This window comes from Triticum urartu, chromosome 2 (genome assembly GCF_003073215.2).
Source record: "Triticum urartu cultivar G1812 chromosome 2, Tu2.1, whole genome shotgun sequence".
NCBI classification, from domain to species: domain Eukaryota; kingdom Viridiplantae; phylum Streptophyta; class Magnoliopsida; order Poales; family Poaceae; genus Triticum; species Triticum urartu.
The window spans coordinates 722,183,058-722,204,505 of NC_053023.1; the positions used below are offsets into that span (position 1 = coordinate 722,183,058).

General features: G+C 46.0%; 1 protein-coding gene across 1 annotated transcript; it reads right to left on the bottom strand.

Moving 5' to 3' along the window:
* Positions 1-15,478: 15,478 nt before the first annotated feature.
* LOC125540124 (cullin-3A-like) lies at positions 15,479-20,903 on the bottom strand. Its single transcript, XM_048703713.1, has 2 exons — positions 20,568-20,903; positions 15,479-17,695 (listed from the first exon to the last, which is right to left on the bottom strand). Exons 1-2 carry the CDS (start codon positions 20,726-20,728, stop codon positions 15,658-15,660), a joined length of 2,199 nt encoding a protein of 732 aa, XP_048559670.1. The 5' UTR covers positions 20,729-20,903; the 3' UTR covers positions 15,479-15,657.
* Between the last annotated feature and the right edge of the window lie 545 nt (positions 20,904-21,448).

Sequence of the window (21,448 nt, forward strand, 5' to 3'; positions counted from 1 at the left end):
TTGTTCGGATGTGAAGACTATATGTTGCAATTTTCATTCCGTTGGATTCAGCTTCAATATTTGTCTATCAATGTGCTAATGGATGTAAACCTCTTCAGGATGGCTCCTCCAACGCGCACGACTCCGAATCCTGATCCGCCACCACCTCCACCTCCTCCGGAGGCATGGCAAGCTATGATGGCCGCAACCAATGCTAACACACAGTTGATCATGCAAATTCTTCAAGAGCGCAATCAAAGCAACCAAGGGAACCAAGGCAACAATCAAAATCACTTTGCTACACTCAACCAGTTCCTTGCTAACGGGCCAAAGACTTTCAGTAATTGTGTTGAGGCAACCAATGCTGACGATTGTCTTGTGGATCTGTGCAAGCATTTCGAGTGCAGTAACGTCAGGCCTGAGGACTTTGTCAAGTTCGCTTCCTTCAAACTCAAAGATCAAGCTGCAGAATGGTTCCAGCAGTACAAGGACTCCAGAGGTGGACGTGTTATCACTTGGGATGAATTCCGTCAAGATTTCCGAGCTCATCATATTCCCTACAGCGTGGTTGAAAGCAAGCGTGAGGAATTTCGCAACCTGAAGCAAGGCTCTTTGTCTTTACAACAAGTTGTTCCAGAAGCTCGCCCGCTTTGCCAAGCAGGACGTCCCTGATGAGAAGAGCATGATATACCAGTTCAGGGGTGGTCTCAGAGAAGAAATTCAGCTAGCTCTTGTTCTCTTTGAGCCCTTGAGGTACGATGAGTTCTACAACATGGCATTGAAGCAAGAGGCCGCTGCTCAACTGAGGTGTGATGCTTCCAAGAAGCGAGTCAGAGATGCTTACTCCTTCTTCCTCTACTCAAGTGGCCAAGCAGCAGAAGTATTGGCTTCCTCCTCCTCCGTTCCGTCAGTCTATCAGCAGAAGAGCAAAGGTGGCAGTGGTTCTTCCCACCCACCCAACCCTGGCTTTCAGAACAAGACTTCGTCTCAAGCTCCAAGATCGAGTGCTCCGTATCACCGTCCTCTTTCAGAGGTCACGTGCAACAAGTGCCAACAGAAGGGTCACTATGCCAACAAGTGTTTCAACCAGAGGCGTCTTCCTCCTCCTCCTCCTGTGAGATCGGCAAGTACAGCTGTGGTCAAGCATAACCCCAAGCACGCCAAGGTCAACTTGATGAACGCAGCTCAGGCAGAGGACTCATCAGATGTCATCATGGGTAACCTTCCTGTTAATGATATTCCAGCTAAAGTTCTTTTTGACACGGGTGCATCGCATTGTTTCATCTCCGAAGACCGTTTTCATCTAAGCATGGTTTGGCTTTGCAAATTTTGCCTAGTCCATTAGCAGTTGTCTCTCCCGGTAGGCGCATGCATGCTAACTCCATTGCTCCGGATGTTACTATCACTTTGGGTGACTACAAGTTTCTGGCTTCTCCAACGGTTCTTGGTGACTCGGATATTGATCTTATTCTCGGAATGGATTGGCTTTCCAAGCACAAGGCTCAGCTTGATTGTGCAGCCAGGCAGATTCAATTGACTCATTCGTCTGAGGATGTAATTGTCTTTGCCGCTCGTGATGATACCATCCGTCTGTTTTCTCCCAATGAGAAGGGTGAACTAGATGCTATCTCGCAAATTCCAGTCGTTTGCGAATATCAAGACATCTTTCCAGAAGAGCTTCTAGGAATGCCTCCGCACCGGCCAGTTGAATTCGTCATTGATCTTGAGCCCGGCACGGAACCTGTGTGCAAGCGTCCTTACAAGCTCGGACCTGAAGAGTTGAAGGAGCTGAAGAAGCAACTCGATATTCAAGAGAAAATGGGTCTCATCCGGCCTAGTTCTTATCCGTGGGGTTGTGGTGTTCTTTTTGTGAAGAAGAAGGATGGAACGGACCGACTTTGTGTTGATTACCATCCATTGAACAAGAAGACCATAAAGAACAAATACCCACTTCCCAACATCAACGAGCTGTTCGAACAACTCAAAGGTGCCCAAGTATTCTCCAAGCTTGATCTCCGTATGGGTTATCATCAGATTCAAATCCGTGAGCAAGATATTCCCAAGACGGCTTTCAGGACAAGCTATGGTTCATATGAATACACTGTCATGTCTTTTGGCCTCATCAACGCTCCTCCGACTTTCTCTCGCATGATGAACTTCATCTTCAACGCCTACACCAGTGACTTCGTTTTGGTCTATCTCGACGACATTCTGGTTTTCTCGAAGAACAAGGAATATCATGCCAAGCACTTGCGTTTGGTGCTCGATAAGCTCAGAGAACATCAGTTCTACGCCAAGTTCTCCAAGTGTGAATTTTGGCTCGATGAGGTTCTTTATCTTGGTCATATCATCTCTGCCAAGGGCATTGCCGTGAATCCTGAGAAGGTGTCTGCAATTGTGAATTGGGAACCTCCTTAGAACGTGAAGCAACTCCGTAGCTTCCTCGGTCTCGCAAGCTATTGCCGAAGATTCGTTGAAAACTTTTCTAAGATCACGAAGCCTCTCTCTAATCTTCTCCATAAGCACGTCAAGTACGTTTGGTCTCTGGAGTGTGACATTTCTTTCAACACTTTGAAAGAGAAATTGATCACCGCTCCAGTTCTGACTCCGCCTGATGAATCTAAACCGTACGAGGTCTTTTGTGATGCCTCTCTCCAAGGTCTTGGCGCAGTGTTGATGCAAGAGAAGAAAGTTGTTGCTTATACCTCTCACCAGTTGAAGCCTAATGAGAAGAATTACCCCACTCATGATCTCGAGTTGGCGGCAGTTGTGCATGCTCTTTTGACTTGGAGACATCTTCTATTGGGAAGAAAAGTGGACATCTTCACTGACCACAAGAGTCTCAAGTACATCTTCACTCAGCCTAATCTCAACCTCAGGCAAACTCGATGGGTCGAAATGATTCAAGAGTATAATCCGAGTATCGAGTATACTCCAGGCAAGGCCAATGTGATTGCTGACGCATTGAGCGGGAAGGCTTATTGAAACAGCCTGATTCTTAAGCCTTATCAACCCGAGCTCTGTGAAGCTTTCCGCAAACTTAATCTGCAAGTTGTTCCTCAAGGTTTCCTCGCCAACCTTCAAGTCTCTCCTACCTTGGAAGACCAGATTCGCCAAGCCCAGCTTCTTGATGCTATGGTGAAAAAGGTGAAGATTGGGATTGCCAAGAGTCAACCCAAGTACAAGTGCTACCGCCTTGATGACAAGGACACTCTCTTCTTCGAGGATCGTATTGTTGTGCCCAAAGGTGACCTCCGTAAAGTGATCATGAACGAGGCTCACAATTCTCTCCTCTCCATCCACCCTGGGAGTACGAAGATGTATCAGGACCTTAAGCAGGCTTATTGGTGGACTCGAATGAAGCGCGAGATTGCTCAATTCATGAATGAATGTGATGTCTGCAGAAGAGTGAAGGAAGAACACCAAAGGCCAGCTGGTCTCCTCCAACCTCTCGCCATTCCAGAATGGAAGTTTGACCACATTGAGATGGACTTCGTGACTGGGTTTCCAAAGTCCAAGCGTGGCAATGATGCTATATTCGTTGTCATCGACAAACTCACTAAAGTGGCTCACTTTCTGCCTATCAAAGAGTCAATCACTGCAGCTCAATTGGCGGAACTCTATACCTCTCGTATTGTCTCTCTGCACGGTATCCCTCAAGTGGTCTCTTCAGACCGTGGCGGTATCTTTACCTCCAAGTTTTGGGATTCTTTTCAGAAGGCCATGGGCACCAACATCCGCTTCAGCACAGCTTTCCATCCTCAAACTAGCGGTCAAGTCGAGCGTGTCAACCAGATTCTTGAAGATATGCTCAGGGCTTGTGTGATCTCCTTCAGCATGAAGTGGGAGGATTGTCTTCCTTATGCTGAATTCTCCTACAACAACAGTTTTCAAGCAAGTTCGGGCAAGGCCCCATTTGAAATTCTGTATGGCAGGAAGTGTCGTACCCCTCTCAACTGGTCTGAAACCGGTGAACGTCAGCTTTTGGGTAATGACTTAATCACAGAAGCAGAGGAAATGTGCAAAGTCATTCGTGATAACCTCAAAGCATCCCAATCCCGCCAGAAGAGCTACTATGACACTAAGCACCGTGATTTGGTTTTCGAGATCGGAGATCATGTTTACCTCCGCGTCTCTCCTATGAAAGGTACTCGTCGCTTCGGTATCAAAGGGAAGCTTGCCCCTAGATACGTGGGACCTTTCAAGATTGTCAGCAAGAGAGGCGATCTCGCCTATCAACTCGAGCTTCCTTCAAACTTTGCAAATGTTCATGATGTGTTCCATGTCTCTCAGCTTCGAAGGTGCTTCAAGACTCCTGACCGCACCGTCAACTTCGAGGACATTGAGCTCCAAGAAGATCTCTCCTATCGTGAGCACCCAGTTGCTATTCTTGAAGAGACTGAACGCAAGACTCGCAATAAGTCAATCAAATTCCTCAAAGTCAAGTGGTCACACCATTCTGACCATGAAGCTACCTGGGAACGCGAGGATCACCTCCGTTCTGAGTACCCGGCGTTCTTTCAGTCCTAGATCTCGGGACGAGATCCTTTCGTAGTGGTGGAGTGTTGTAACACCCCGGATGTAACTTACCCAATTTGTACTCCAACTCTTGCCGTTTCCGGCGTTAAGTTATTTTATTTTCTCGGGTTCGGGTTTTTTTGTCTCCGTGTGTTGTTATCGTTGTCATGCATCTCATATCATGTCATCATGTGCATTGCATTTGCATACCTGTTCATCTCATGCATTCGAGCTTTTTCCCCGTTGTCCGTTTTGCATTCCGGCGCTTCGTTCTCCTCCGGTGGTCTTTTCTAGCTTTCTTTCGTGTATGGGGATTAAACATTTCCGTATTGGACCGAGATTTGCCAAGCGGCCTTGGCTTACTACCGGTAGACCGCCTGTCAAGTTCCATATCATTTGGACTTCGTTTGATACTCCAACGGTTAACCGAGGAACCGAGAAGGCCTCGTGTGTGTTGCAGCCCAACACCCCTCCAATTTGGCCCAAAACCCACCTAAACCTGCTCCATCACCTAGAGCGTTCGATCACGATCGCGTGGCCGAAAACCGCACCTTATTTGGACTCTCCTAGCTCCTCCTATGCCTATTTATAGACCCCCTCCTTCAAATTCGCGGATTCCCCTCTCCGAAACCCTAAAAAAAAATCGCCTCCACGCCGGCCGGACACGTCCGCCCCGACCGGACGCATCTCCACGGCCAACCGCCGCCTGCCACGTCACCGCCGCCGACCCCGCGCGCCGCCGCGGCCCGGGAGCCCAGATCCGGCCCCCGCGACCCAGTCCCTCGCCCCGCCTTCGCCGCCTCCTTCTTCCCCGAGCGCCGCCCGCGCCCGGAGCAGCGCCGCCGCGCGCCATTGGCCGCCACCACTCCGGTCGCCGGGGACCTCGTCGCCGGCCCGCCTTCGCCGCCCCGCCGCACTAGACGCCGCCGCGGCAACCTCGACGTCCGCTCGCGCCCGCGCCGACCTGCCGCACCGGATCCGGCGTCCCCCTCGCCGGATCGGAGATCCCACCTCGCCGGCCACCTCGAACGCCGGCCGGTCATCCTCGTTATCCGCGCCGCCGCTACAGTGTTTTCCCGTCGGATCCAGATCCAGCTACAGTAAACCCTAGGTTGCCTCCTCTTTTTCCCAAAGTCTGCGATCCATGTGCTCATGTTCATAGCATCGTATCTCCTCATCCGTAGCTCCGATTTTGACGCATAGCATATCAAAATGTTCATCTCAGAGAGTACATCATTTCATTCCATTGCATCATTTTCATTTGAGCTCATCTTGATGCCCGAAATGTTGTTAGAAGAGGGCTACTTGAGATATTTTTCAGATCTGCTACTCCATTTAGATATTTGTCATTTTTGCCATGATTATTGTGTGCATGATATGCCCATGAGCTCTACATATGTTTTGATAAGGGTTTTGTCATCTTTCCAGAGGTGCAACCCATGTATTTTTGTGATGTGTGTGGTGACTAGCACAAGCTTACGAAGTGAGGCACTTGGTAATTCTGATTTCAGGAACTTAGCAATTCCACTAAGTCCTTGAGCCGTTTAGTTCATGATGCCATATGTTCTTGTTGTTTCCTAGTGATCCGTGCCTCTCTTGAGGACGATCAGTAGGGATGTTTTGTTAATCTTGTAGTGCTCTATCCATCCATGTCTTTTTTTGCAATTATGGAGCACCCTAGCTTGAGTCAATCGAGCTCTACTTTTGCTACTTTGTGAATCTGGGTAGATTGTCAACTTGTTTGCAATTTTGCCGATGATGTTGTAGTTGATCCGTGCATGCTATGCTATTGTTCTTGCCATGTCTAGCTTGCTTTTTGTCTGTTCTTGATAGATGTATGCTTAGCTTTCCATGACTTGCTCCGTAGTGACTGCATCGAGCTCGTAAACATGCCTACTTGATATCTGTTTTCAGCATGTGCCAGTTTTCACTAAGTCTGAAAACTGATTATGCTTTTGCTATGTTCACATGCTTGTTAATATATTTTCTGATCCCTTTTGGCTCAAGGTCACTAAGGGACTTTTGTTAAGATCTTTGAGTAGCTCCATGCCATGCTTTACTTTGCCATGTTCAGGTCCTGTAGCATATAGTTTTATTGCTCCGAAGAGTGCTACCTGATCTGAAATTCCAGACAAGTGTTAATTTCACTAAGTCTGAAATCTGTTTACCATATGCATTTTTGCCATGCTTGTTTGAACCTGTTAATGGATAAATTGGCCGTAGCTCAGTGCTAGACTTTTGTTAAGCATCTTGAATGCATCCCTGCCATGTATTTTGTTGTCATGTTTGGATGTTGTAGCATGTTCATCTCATTGCATTTAGTTGGCTACTTGCTGTAAATCGCAGACCGGTGTCATATTTGTTTTGCTTGCCATTTCCAAACCGTAACTCCGATTCCGCCGTTCTTTATATCGTTTTCAAGTGATTTCATCTCATCTTTCTAGTGGAACACTTGGATTTCCAATTTGAGGCCAGGATCTTGCATTTCCTGTCAAATCTTGCATATGCATCCCGCATCGCATCCCGCATAGCGTACCATCCTTGCATCATATTGTTTGATCCTTGCACGTGGTTGATTGTGTCTTTGTTGCTTGTTTATCTTGTTTGGGTAGAGACGGGAGACGAGTTCGCTAACGAGGAGCCCGTTGAGTTTGCTTTCGAGGATCCAGTCAACTCTGACAACTTTGCAGGCAAGATGATCATACCCTCGAAATCACTACTATCTTTGCTATGCTAGATTGCTCGCTCTTTTGCTATGCCAATGCTACGATGCCTACCACTTGCTTTCAAGCCTCCCTATTTTCCATGTCAAACCTCTAACCCACCATGTCCTAGCAAACCGTTGATTGGCTATGTTACCGTTTTGCTCAGCCCCTCTTATAGCGTTGCTAGTTGCAGGTGAAGATTGGAGGCCGTTCCTTGTTGGAACATTTATTTACTTGTTGGGATATCATTATATTATCTTGTTATCTTAATGCATCTATATACTTGGTAAAGGGTGGAAGGCTCGGCCTCTCGCCTAGTGTTTTGTTCCACTCTTGCCGCCCTAGTTTCCGTCATATCGGCGTTATGTTCCCGGATTTTGCGTTCCTTACGCGGTTGGGTTATAATGGGAACCCCTTGATAGTTCGCCTTGATTAAAGCTTTTCCAGCAATGCCCAACCTTGGTTTTACCATTTGCCACCTAGCCTCTTTTCCCTTGGGTTTCCGGAGCCCGAGGGTCATCTTATTTAAACCCCCCCCCCGGGCCAGTGCTCCTCTGAGTGTTGGTCCACCTGTCAGCTGCCGGTGGCCACCAGGGGCAACTCTGGGCTGGCCTACCCGTACCTAAGACAATCTGAGTGTGCCCTGAGAACGAGATATGTGCCGCTCCTATCGGGATTTGTCGGCACATTCGGGCGGTGTTGCTGGTCTTGTTTTAACCTGTCGAAGTGTCTTGAAGAACCGAGATACCGAGTCTGATCGGAATGTCTCGGGAGGAGGTCTATTCCTTCGTTGACCGTGAGAGTTTGTCATGGGCTAAGTTGGGACTCCCCTGCAGGGATTTGAACTTTCGAAAGCCGTGCACGCGGTTATGGGCAGATGGGAATTTGTTAATGTCCGGTTGTAGATAACTTGAACCTTAACTTAATTAAAATGAATCAACTGAGTGTGTTACCGTGATGGCCTCTTCTCGGCGGAGTCCGGGAAGTGGACACGGTGTTGGAGTAATGCTTGCGCAGGTTGTTCTCTAGTTTCTCGCTCGCGCTTTGCCTCCTCTTCTCGCTCTCTTTTGCGAACAGGTTAGCCACCATATATGCTAGTCACTTGTTGCAGACCCACTTACTTTTACCTTGCCTTACCTATAAGCTTAAATAGTCTTGATCGCGAGGGTGCGAGATTGCTGAGTCCCTGTGGCTCACAGATTACTATTACACCAGATGCAGGGCCTGATGATTCCGCTCCAGGTGACGCGCTCGAGCTCAAGTGGGAGTTCGACGAGGACTCTCAACGTTATTATGTTTCCTTTCCTGATGATCGGTAGTGGTGCCCAGTTGGGGGTGATCGGGACCATGTCGCATGTTGGGTTATCTTTTATTTTGGCGCCGTAGTCGGGCCATGAGTGTTTGGATGATGTAATGTTATTTATGTACTTGATTGACGTGGCGAGTGTAAGCCAACTATGTTATCCCTTTTTGATTATCTATATTACATGGGATGTTTGTGATGTTTGCCTGACTTGCGACATATCCCTTCAATGCGATTATGCCTCTAATGTCATGCCTCTACACGTGGGAGATATAGTCGCATCGAGGGTGTTACAAGTTGGTATTAGAGCCTTCCCCGACCTTAGGAGCCCCATTGCTTGATTGTTTTTAGCAGCCGAGTTGTGTCTAGAAAAATGTTTTGAGTCATTTAGGAATTATATATCGGAGAGTTTAGGAATTCTTTTTACTTCCCAGTCTCCTCATCGCTCTGGTAAGGCATCCTGACGTAGAGTTTTGACTATTCTCTTCTCAAATTTCACTAAAAAAAATTTAGGATCTCTGAGTGTTGGTCCACCTGTCAGCTGCCGGTGGCCACCAGGGGCAACTCTGGGCTGGCCTACCCGTACCTAGACAATCTGAGTGTGCCCTGAGAAAGAGATATGTGCAGCTCCTATCGGGATTTGTCGGCACATTCGGGCGGTGTTGCTGGTCTTGTTTTAACCTGTCGAGTGTCTTGAAGAACCGAGATACCGAGTCTGATCGGAACGTCTCTCGGGAGGAGGTCTATTCCTTCGTTGACCGTGAGATTGTCATGGGCTAAGTTGGGACTCCCCTGCAGGGATTGAACTTTCGAAAGCCGTGTCTCGGTTATGTGTTGAAGGATGGATACAGCTGGATGTAGGATTTGCTAGATTTGGGTGAGATATTATGCTTCCCCTGTATCCCCAACACCTGATTGCATAACCGGAAAGGTTCGGGAGTTTCATAGGTGGGAATTCTTGTAGCTCTAGTTCTTCTTCCACGGATATTGGTTTGAGATTGGGATTTCTTACCGAGTATTCGTTCTTGATCCGTACCTTGTTGATTTATTTCTCTACCTAAATTCTACGTGGCTTCTCAATTTATGGATATGTGACCATTTCAAGAGGAATGCATTCGTTCATTTTGTTCGGATGTGAAGACTTTATGTTGCAATTTTCATTCCGTTGGATTCAGCTTCATTTTATCTGTCTTATGTGCTAACGGTGGTCAACCTCTTCAGGATGGCTCCCGCCGCTAAGAGTACTAGTCAGAATCAGAATCAAGATCCGCCACCACCTCCACCTCCTCCGGAGGCATGGCAAGTTGTGATGGCCGCAACCAATGTAAACACACAGTTGATCATGCAAATTCTTCAAGAGCGCAACCAAGGGAACCAAGGCAACAATCAGAATCACTTTGCTACACTCAACTAGTTCCTTGCTAACGGGCCAAAGACTTTCAGCAATTGTGTTGAGGCAACCGATGCTGATGATTGGCTTGTGGATCTGTGCAAGCATTTCGAGTGCAGTAACGTCAGGCCTGAAGATTTCGTCAAGTTCGCTTCCTTCCAACTCAAAGATCAAGCTGCAGAATGGTTCCAGCAGTACAAGGATTCCAGAGGTGGACGTGTGATCACTTGGGATGAATTTCGTCAAGATTTCAGAGCTCACCATATCCCTCAGAGCGTGGTTGAAAGCAAGCGTGAGGAATTCCGCAACCTGAAGCAAGGCTCTTTGTCTGTCTATGACTACAACAAGTTGTTTCAGAAGCTCGCCCGCTTTGCCAAGAAGGACGTCCCTGATGAGAAGAGCATGATATACCAGTTCGGGAGTGGTCTCAAAGAAGAAATTCAGCTAGCTCTTGTCCTCTTTGAGCCCTTCAGGTACGATGAGTTCTACAACATGGCATTGAAGCAAGAGGCCGCTCAACTGAGGTGTGATGCTTCCAAGAAGCGAGTCAGAGATGTTACTCCTTCTTCCTCTACTCAAGTGGCCAAGCAGCAGAAGTATTGGCTTCCTCCTCCTCCGTTCCGTCAGTCGTATCAGCAGAAGAGCAAAGGTGGCAGTGGTTCTTCCCACCCACCCAACCCTGGCTTTCAGAACAAGACTTCGTCTCAATCTCCAAGATCGAGTGCTCTGTATCACCGTCCTCTTTCAGAGGTGACGTGCAACAAGTGCCAACAGAAGGGTCACTATGCCAACAAGTGTTTCAACCAAAGGCGCCTCCCTCCTCCTCCTCCTCCTGTCAGATCGGCAAGTACAGCTATGGTCAAGCATAACCCCAAGCACGCCAAGGTCAACTTGATGAACGCAGCTCAGGCAGAGGACTCATCAGATGTCATCATGGGTAACCTTCCTATTAATGATATTCCAGCTAAAGTTCTTTTTGACACGGGTGCATCGCATTGTTTCATCTCAAGACCGTTTTCATCTAAGCATGGTTTGGCTCTGCAAATTTTGCCTAGTCCATTAGCAGTTGTCTCTCCCGGTAGGCGCATGCATGCTAACTCCATTGCTCCGGATGTTACTATCACTTTGGGAGACTACAAGTTTCTGGCTTCTCCAACGGTTCTTGGTGACTCGGATATTGATCTTATTCTCGGAATGGATTGGCTTTCCAAGCACAAGGCTCAACTTGATTGTGCAGCCAGGCAGATTCAATTGACTCATTCGTCTGAGGATGTAATTGTCTTTGCCGCTCGTGATGATACCATCCGTCTGTTTTCTCCCAATGAGAAGGGTGAACTAGATGCTATCTCGCAAATTCCAGTCGTTTGCGAATATCAAGACATCTTTCCAGAAGAGCTTCTAGGAATGCCTCCGCACCGGCCAGTTGAATTCGTCATTGATCTTGAGCCCGGCACGGAACCTGTGTGCAAGCGTCCTTACAAGCTCGGACCTGAAGAGTTGAAGGAGCTGAAGAAGCAACTCGATATTCAAGAGAAAATGGGTCTCATCCGGCCTAGTTCTTCGGGTTTGACGCTATATAACTGGTTTATACTAAACAATTTTACTTATTTTTTAAGTAATAAAAACCAAAATTTCGAGTCAGCGAGAACTTTGATCATGGGTGGCTATCATACTCTCCCGTGATCAAGTGAGTAGGAACTTCACTTTATTGTATCTGGTAGCTAAATAACTGGTTTATACTAAACAATTTTACTTATTTTTTAAGTAATAAAAACCAAAATTTCGAGTCAGCGAGAACTTTGATCATGGGTGGCTATCATACTCTCCCGTGATCAAGTGAGTAGGAACTTCACTTTATTGTATCTGGTAGCTAAATAACTGGTTTATACTAAACAATTTTACTTATTTTTTAAGTAATAAAAACCAAAATTTCGAGTCAGCGAGAACTTTGATCATGGGTGGCTATCATACTCTCCCGTGATCAAGTGAGTAGGAACTTCACTTTCTTGTATCTGGTAGCGTTATCACATAACAATATTGATGAATATGATAACATAATTTATATTATATAGTACAATTCAAAAGACTATCATTTGTTTTAACAAATGATTTTTCGGTAAACTAAACTTCATATTAATATGTAGTGTAAGAAAAACTAAATAAAAACATATTTATCAGTGGATTAGTTTGCAATATGTGGTTGTGCCTACGATATGGTTATGTCTACGAGATGTCTATATGTGGTTGTGTCTACTTAAGTACCTTCAACTATCTTTGCTAGAGTGTTCCATAATGTGCACGTGTACACGACTATCAAATGTCTAATAGATGTTAGTAACATAGGAACCACATACTACCTGAATGTGCACTTGAACCATTAGAAAGAAACAAAATGATGACATGAACTCTTTGCAACATACATCATCTGTTTCAAATACTAATTGAAATTCTAGGATTACTCTAAGTAAAACTTCATTGAGTTGATGAAGTATATATCAAAATCAACAACACCAAATATGTTTCATTATACCAAATATATATATTTGATATTGTCGGTCTTTGCAAATTTTTCTATTGACTTAGTCAAATTAAAAAGAGTTTTGACTTAGGATAATCCTAGAACTTTAATTATTATGAATTGGAGGGAGTAGATGACAGATATATAAAGTATGTGCCCATGTTTGAACATAACTTACCTATGCAAACTAATATACTAAATCAAGAAGCATGTTTCGATGTTGCTGTCTATCTGTACACAAGGAGCACATACAAGAGACCAAGGAAGATTAGGAATCAAATTTTTTTAATGTAGTCACAAGGCATAGAGTCATCATAGAAGCATTGAAATTTCAAACCCAAAATCAGCCTTGCTTGCCAACGAGATTTCGGTGGAGCAATGCTTTGGAAAACTATAGACACCAACATGCAAAAAAAAAAAACAAGGTAGAAGCATGGGTCTACTGAAGCAAACAAATTGGATTGAAAAACACGTATATGATGCTTATGAAGCATGGATATCGGAAGAATTTTTAGCTGTCACAACATAATGGTTTGAAAATAGCAAAATAGGAATGCTTGCCATGTACAAACAAAAAAATGCATTATAATTCATCTAGTGTTCAGTGTTGACACGCTAAACCAAGACAAGGTTGATAACATAAAGAAAATTTCATATTAGAATAAACCAATTAACTGGTAGCAAACACTGGATTATGAAACTAACAGTTTGGTCAAATAATTGTGTTACATGGATTTGGATTTCATAATAGACCGGAATATAGATGCATGGCTGGCTAGGCCAATTGAGGATGCGATGTGCGGATCTGTGCAGTCATAAGTATGAGCTTCCGTATCTGAGAGATTAAATTGCCGACGCAAGAGATGATGGAAGCATCCTTGTGCCACTGCTGATTGTGACAATACAGGTGAGCCTTTCCATTGTCGCCCGCCGTTGGGAAAGCGAGGGGACTATGGGCCGAGGGAGGGCGCTGCCGGTGTATGGAAGACAGAGGGGGAGCACGCGTAGCGGCGACGGGAGCAGAAAACTTTTGTTTGAGGGAGTCGATGGGCAAGAATTTCTTACGGCCATTGCCTAATCGGCGCTATATCTTTTTTTTTTTTTCGGGGTCATTCCCTAATCGGCGCTATATCTTCATTCTTTGTACACAGCGCTCACGGTTTTTGGAATTGGCCGAAGCATATAGTCGAGGATGTACTTCTCTTATAAGTTTTGGGACCAGAATGAAATGGGGGGAGCATACGAGCTTGCCTGAGCATCCATTGCGGCGCGCTAGAATTCTCCATGCCGGTTTAGGTGGCAATAAAATTTAGTAGTGGCACATACTATCTGAACAATCACCTACTCTGTCGACGAATTCCTAGTTTTTTTTTGTATCTCCCTAATTTAATTCATGACATAGTTTTTTTTTGAGGTTTTTTTTTTGAGACAATTTTTTGAGGTGAAGTGATTCCCTAGTTTAATTCATGACACAGGCAAGTCTAGCACAACAAGGCCTGCTTTGGGCCGCGGCCAGACGGCAAGGCCTGCTGCTTTCGCAAGTCCTATCCTGGGCCGCGCGAACAAAGAAAGTCCGACGGCACCGGCGCGACCGATCGGGTGCATCATGGGTAATCATCACACCCCGTAAAACTAGGGATCTTACTGTTACATATTTGGTTGGGATTCCCCCGATTTCCCGGGCGAGTTCATCACATGCGTCAGCCCTTCTTCTCTCTCGACGACCAGCGTATCGACGAGTGCGATGGGGACGGGCTGCCCTGGCCCGACGACGCCGTCGACGAGGCCCTCATCTCCTCCCTGCCCGTCTTGGACGACAGGTTCCTAGAGGCCCTCGGAGTCGACTGCTCGCCGCCGGCGCCCATGGACGTGGACGTGCACCTGCGGCTCACCCAGAGCCCGGCCGCCGGCCGGAAGACCAACTCCGGCGGTGCGTTCCCGCTCTGGGACGTGCCCACCAAACCGCGCCGCCAGCCGGCCGCCGCGCGCAAGCGGCCCTGGTCCCACCCGTCCATGTCTTTCGGAGTCCCGGCCGTTCACGAGGCGCCGCCCGCCCACGGCGGACACGGTGTCAGCGCGGACAACGCCGGGGTGTTCAGTTACGGCGGCGACATCAAACCCAGCAAGTTGATTTACGGCGGCAGCGACATCAAACCCGGCAAGTTGAGTTTGAGTTACAGCAGCGACGGCGGCAGCAAGGTCGACGACATGGGTGGCGGCCGCCGGCGGTCGTCGGGGCGGAAGCGGGAGCAGGCGGCGGAGGGCCAGGAATGCGGGCACTGCCACACGACGGAGACGCCGCAGTGGCGGAACGGGCCGGACGGGCCGGCCACGCTGTGCAACGCGTGCGGCATCCGGTACAGGATGGGCAGGGACAAGCTGGTGCCGGAGTACCGGCCGTCGACGAGCCCCTTCTTCCGCAGCGGCGAGCACTCCAACCGCAACAGCAAGGTGCAGAAGCTCAGGGAGAAGAAGGTGAAGGCCCTCAAGCTCTACGGCGATGGCGGCGGCTCCGGTGCACCTGGTGGCGCCATGACGACGGCGAAGGTCGCCGGCAATGTAGATACTAGTTCAGTTCTTTAGGATGCCCGTCAGGTCTCTTTGCGGATTTTTTAGCATGTTTAATTCAATTTGTTAAAATCAGTAGGTCCAAGAGGATGGGTCACCTTGTTCATGTAAATACTTTGTAGGTGATGTTAGACCAAATGATTAGACCATGAGTGAACTACTCGTCAGGTTTAGCAGCTTTGTTTTGGTTTATTAGCTCGATTGGGCATGAAATTGTTTATGTTAGACCAGATGAAATCGAGTTGCAATGGGAAAATCTCTCAATTAGATGTCCAAAAGGAATCATTTACCTACAAGTTATCACCTAAAATATGCTAACAAGCAAGATGCTAACAACCGAAAGATGCTAATACAGGAACACTCGTCTAAGCTCCTGCAATATATCTCAAACACTACACAGAAAAGGCAGCAGGAAGCATCAGGCAACAACTGCGGCTACCACCAAACCAAGCATCAAACCACAGAGCAACCAGCGGCAACAACCCAAGCATAAACACTGAGATATAAGATGGTTCTATATTATGTACCAAAGATGGCAGGCCGGAAGTTTCCAAGCCACCACGACTCTGCAGCAGAACTACAGCCAAGATCCAAGTCAACGGTACCGACGCGACATGTTTTTTCTTCATTCATGGACACTGGACGTCTAATGTTTCGACAGCAAAAGAAAACCTAATTACGCAAGATAGCGGTAGAGCTTCCTATCTACCTTGTCCCTCTCCAGGAACTCGCGCTCGATCAGGGACTCGATCCTCTTCTTGATCACCACCGGGTTCGGCAGGAAGCGCGCCTGGAGCTGCTTCGTCACCTCCGTCACTATGCTGTTGTGGTCCAGGACCCTCCTGGACTTCATGATCCTCACGATGGCCGCCTCGATCTGGGGCTTCCGGTCCTCCTCGACCCTGTGGCGGGTCTCCTGCTTCTCTGGCTCTGACTCCTTCTGCGCAACGACCGTGCCAATCTTCACCTTCACCAACTTGCTGCTGAACTTGTCGTTGAAGTGGAAAGCGTCGCTGTCGGATATGTCCTTGCTCATGGGCTCCTTCCGCAGCACGTTCTTGCCCTTCACACAGGCAAGAGACTGGAGGCAGCGCTTCAGATCAACAGGTGGTATGGCTGTGTTCTGCTCAATTTCCTTGTAGGTCAAAGTATCTGTTGAGTTGAATAGCATCAGGACACACATCTGGTAAGTCGAGACATTCAGCTCATGCTTGCGGTCTCCAAATGCTGCCTTGATGTCTGCATTCCCCATATTTGTCTGCCATGTCAGTCTCCTGCCATTGTGCGTGCCCAGGTAGTGTGCCCGGAACTGCTCAGAAACACCAAGGATCTCAGGTGGAAGATTGCAGGTAGCGCATGGCTGTGTTGGCCAAGATCCAGTGGTGAGTATCTGGACAGATATTGTTGGGCCGTCACTGTCACCAGCGAGATTGGCATAGAAACTTTGCATTGTATCCTGAGACGTCTTCAAATCAGTGAACATGCTCTCCAGCTTTGACGTAAACTGGTAGCCACATTCTGTCTTCAGCTTCACAAGCATGTTCCTCTCAGCTTCATCAGAACTAGTTTTCCCAGATAGAAGGCGTTTTGCCAAGTGCTGCTTGTAATACTTCTCAAAAACATCTTTCTCCTGCAAGTACCTGAACAGCATCATAACCTTGTCCAGAACTGTCTCAATATCCTCTTCATTGGCAGCACCTTTCACACCTTTCCGAAGCTTGTCATCAACATACAATGATATGAACTCAGGGGAGCGATTGTTTAAGTTGATGAAATGCTCAAATGAGGCATTTAAAGCATTCTGGAAAGTCTTGTCATTGCTGAATGAAACACTGACAATCTCATCATACTTGTCCTTCTCATTTAGAAGACGCTGGACGAAATCAACAGGATCCCTTAATCTCTCTGGGTCAGTCACCAAAATCTTTCCAGTCTCCTTAACATGAGAAGCCATGAGAGATCTAATGGTTGAATGCCCATCAGGGACACGTTTAAACAAGTCATACATCCTGGTCAGGTCTTCATGCTTGTCATTAATGAGCATATTCACAAGACCAGAATTCTCCATAAGAAACAACCTCTGCATGTGATTCGAGAGCATCTCTTTGTCCACAACATTAGCTATTTTGTCTGCAGTTTTGGCGTCCATATACAGCGAAACACGTTCCGATTCCTCAGCAAGCCGCTTCTCAGCATTCTTCAGGTACTCACCACAGTCGCAACGCTCGATGCACTGCTGCGACTCACCACTATAGAAACTTGCAGACACCTCAAGGAATGGCCTCTCAAAGTCATCCTGGTAGACAGACGACCCCAGTTCCATCAGCATCTTGGTCGTGTTCCTCATCAAACCTCTGTTTATCATCTCACCCATCCTCTCTCTATGAATGAGTTCCAGAAGTGTGTCGACCAATCTCCCATGAATTTTGGGGGAGCGGACAACAATATCTCTCCACAGTTCTAGACCATGCTCAAAGACAGGTGTCTTTTTGCTAGATGGAATAAATGTTCTATCCATATACATCAGTATATCTCTGATCATCTGTAAAGCCTTGATATGATCAGCCCACCTTCTCTGTAGCTCCTCCAAGAACAAACCACCTTGGGCAGCCTCTACTAATTTGCCCATTTCTCTAAGGTGTCCTTTCAAGTTCTCTGCCAATTTATCGTATAGCCTCCCACCATGCTTGTGAAGAACCATGTTATATGCGGTCCTGGCCAACACAAAAGGGAGTATTACATCATGAAATTTAAATAACAATATCTGCACAAACCAATAGCAACATGACAGAACAGTAATATATGGCCTAAAAATAATATTCAGATAATAAAGCAAGTCATTCCTCAGCATACCTCAAAACAGCACAGCCACCACACATAAGCTCTAAAACACAAACACAGACTAGTCTGCACTATACTTATGGCATCTTTAGTCAATAAGCACACTAAGAAATCCCAAAACCAACTCCCAAAATAAAGGCAGGAAAACACACATGCCAGCCACAATTTCTAAAACATTATATAAAGACAATTTTACAGGAAAAAAATTCATACAGTTTGTTATGCAGAAAAGTGTGAAAAGTATTTCTTTGAAATAATCTTCAGTGAACTAAATAAAAGCAGACAAGTCCTATATATGATTTAAATTCCGAGCTATCCAGTCTTCAAAAAAAAAATGCATCAAACAGGTCATTTATACTCTGCAATCTCATATGTCATATCTCTATCTATTCCATCTTAGTTAAAGAAGACCTTGCAAATGTACAAAGGAAAAATAATGATTCTTTCATAACATAAGCAAAGCCGTATGTACAAGGATGACAAAGCTAATGTAAAAAAAACTTGGGGTCTACTACCACTATCCAAAAAAGCTGGGCTTTCCTGAGACTAACTAAACAACCAGGATTTCCTAAATTCAGAAGGACCACATACACATGACTGCTATTATGGGCTAAATTCTTTATTGTATTTCATGATTCAGAAAAACAGTAGGTCCCAGAAGGGGAATGTGTTTCAGTGTTTGTATCATGATAACTTTATCTATTTGGCATAAAGAGAAGCCTAGATTGTATTATCTGGTAAAAGGCAACTTTCCCAGTTACACTACTCCAAAAAGACTTCTACTAAAAGGGAGTGTAAAATTTTATATGCAGCCTTACATTAATTCCCCAAAAGGAACTTCCAAATTATATAGCGACATCTTTTCATCAGGATGCAGGTTAAATTACTACTTCATTTGTAAAGAGATGATGTGTCAGACCTCTTTCCTTGTTCAAGAACAGATAAGTTTTTAGGAAAAAATATCATGGATTTTCCATTATACACCTATACCTAATTTAGTGGGTTGGACTTACCATACCCCAAAGAACCAGCATGGATGTCATTTTGGACTTACCATACCCCAAAGAACCAGCATGGATGTCATTCTCATTCTACAAAGTTGAATTCATTTCTACCCAATAGCCTAAGTCCCAGGATGAGTAAATGAATTGGGCTATTGTGCAAGCATGAATGGTTTGCTGAGAAAGTTCGCTACTCCATTAAACAATAAATTAGCTAACTACAACATTATTATGCGGGCTAGGGTGGTCACTTCAGCACCTACCTTAATTAATTCTATTGTCGAATACAGTGGTTCAAGTGCATCCAACATACCTTTTCCCAGTAGATATAGCCATTACTACTTGCAAAAATTACACCATATGTCATTATGGCAATAGTGTTTGTTAACGCCAGACAAGATCTTGGTTTCAAGATGAGAACTAAGTACTAAAACAATGTGAACAGCATTGGTACAGGTGTCTATTAGTACCCTTTTGTAACACCAATCTTTCCATGCTAGTCGTAGATAAGTTAAAAGCTATTGAGTCGAAAGGTTACAGTGGCAAGTAGCACTGGTATTAAATCCGTTATAACAACACAAGGACTTTGCTCATGGAAATCATACATTAACAATCAAATTAAGTCATGTCAACCTTCAAAATACTTTTTCTCAAAGAAATCTGGAACAAAAGTTAATAAGGGGCTTCCCGAAGATGAAGCGACACCAGAACCTAGAAACAAAATACTGCCACGGTAACACAGGGCAAAGTAAAGATATGGCCTTTTTTTAAGATATAAAACCCATATGCACATTCTAGACAATGCATCCTAACAGCTTTCATGCCCACCCCCTCACCCCAGTTTCCAAGTAATTATCTAAAAAAATCTCAGAGGACTAAGATGACCTATTATAAACAAGTAAATTTCAATTACTTTCATCATACATAACATTTGGATACATTATGACACAGACACACTATCATAATGATTTAAGCACAAAACTTTTTTGGTAACATTGTCTATAATACATTGTTTATGATATGTCATATCTTTACTCTGTGGACACAAAAATTAATTATAGCATAACAGCAAAAATATTATGCTTCACACAGCCTTGCAGACACACTGGCACGTCAAAACACGCACAAGCTAATTTTCACCAAAACTATGTGCTATATCCAGCGTTCCAAAACTACACCAGAGCAAGACATACAATTTCAAATGACGGTGTGCTAAAACCCATGCAACTAATTTCTACCAAAAGTAAGCAACTACGTCCAGACTCCAAAACTAGAATCAGAGCAACACATCCCAATATCCAAACAACAAATATAAACATGCGCAAGTCACAGCCACGCCAGCACGGGAAAACCCCATGCAACTCAATTTCTACCAGTATTAAGCGCGCCCTTTCAAGCCTCGGCACATCCCGATTTCTTGACAACAAACCACAAACTCGCATACCTAGGATAACCTAACAGAACAACCCCGGCCAACCAAAATCTTGGGAATTTACTGAGTATCCCCACAATCCAATCTATGGTCATACAGCAAAGCCTAAGAAAAACAGAAGACGCGATCGGCACACTATCCAGCGACGAATCCCGACCCGAATCTATCAAGCCACGAATCTATCTAGCGACGAATCCCAATTGGCGGCATCCAACACATCTACCGTCGGTCGCCGCGCCTCCCCGAGGACACGTGCACCACCAAAATCAACAGCGGAAAAAAAAAGAGGGGGGGCAGATCGGGGCTGTCAACCTGTAGAGCTCCTCGAAGGAGAGGCCGCTGGCGTTGTGGTTGTAAATCTCGCGGATGGCGTCATCGAGCTTCTTCCACGACTTGTCGAAGAACTTGGGGTCGACCTCGACCCGGTGCTTGAAGGGCTCGATCTTGGGGATGCGCTTCCGCTGGGGATTCATCGCCGCCGCCCGTGCGCCCGCGCCGCGGCGATCCGCCCTCCCTGCTGCTTAGGGTTCCGGCGAGGAGGGGAGGGGATGGGGATGAGACGATGGGCCTCGGCTCGGCCGTATAGGTATTTTGTTGTTTCGCTCGCGTGCGTGCGTGTGCGCTTATATTTTCCGGATTCTTTTGGGGGTTTCGCCTCGGTGGATATCCCACATCCGGGCCGCCCCCTATATTTGGCGCTTCGGGCCTCGCCGTCTCGGGCTCCTTTCCACGTTTCACGTTCGTATTCCGATTGTTCACGTTTTATATTTAAAAAAAATAAAAATAACTTCACAACACATCCACACGCCACATTGTTTTCCTTTTCAACAAGAAAAGGACCCAGGTCCAATTTTTTTTAAGTACGAGTAAGTATTACAAACACATCCTTATTATTACAAAAAAAGAAAATTGCATCTAAATTCTCAGGGGCGCCGAGATCTTCTTTGTCTTGCATACACCAAGGACGAGTCGTGAGCAAAGCTCGATGTTGCCTGTGGGCCTCGCATCGACGGAGCAAACTTGTTTCAACCCAAAAAGTTATAGCAGCGACGATTAGGAAGTCATCCACATAGATCAGGAGACGTCAACATCGTGATCTTTGAACTATGTAGATACTCTAAAGACCATAAACGTCAACAGAATCCAAATCCATGATGTTCCCGCTGCATGTCCTTGCGCAGTCAACCGTGCCA

Excerpts from the sequence above, each read along its gene's own strand:
- LOC125540124 (XM_048703713.1), bottom strand. The coding sequence starts at position 20,728 with ATGAATCCCCAGCGGAAGCGCATCCCCAAGATCGAGCCCTTCAAGCAC. Across the intron at positions 17,696-20,567 it reads TCCTTCGAGGAGCTCTACAG|GACCGCATATAACATGGTTC; the intron begins GTTGACAGCCCC and ends TGTGTTGGCCAG.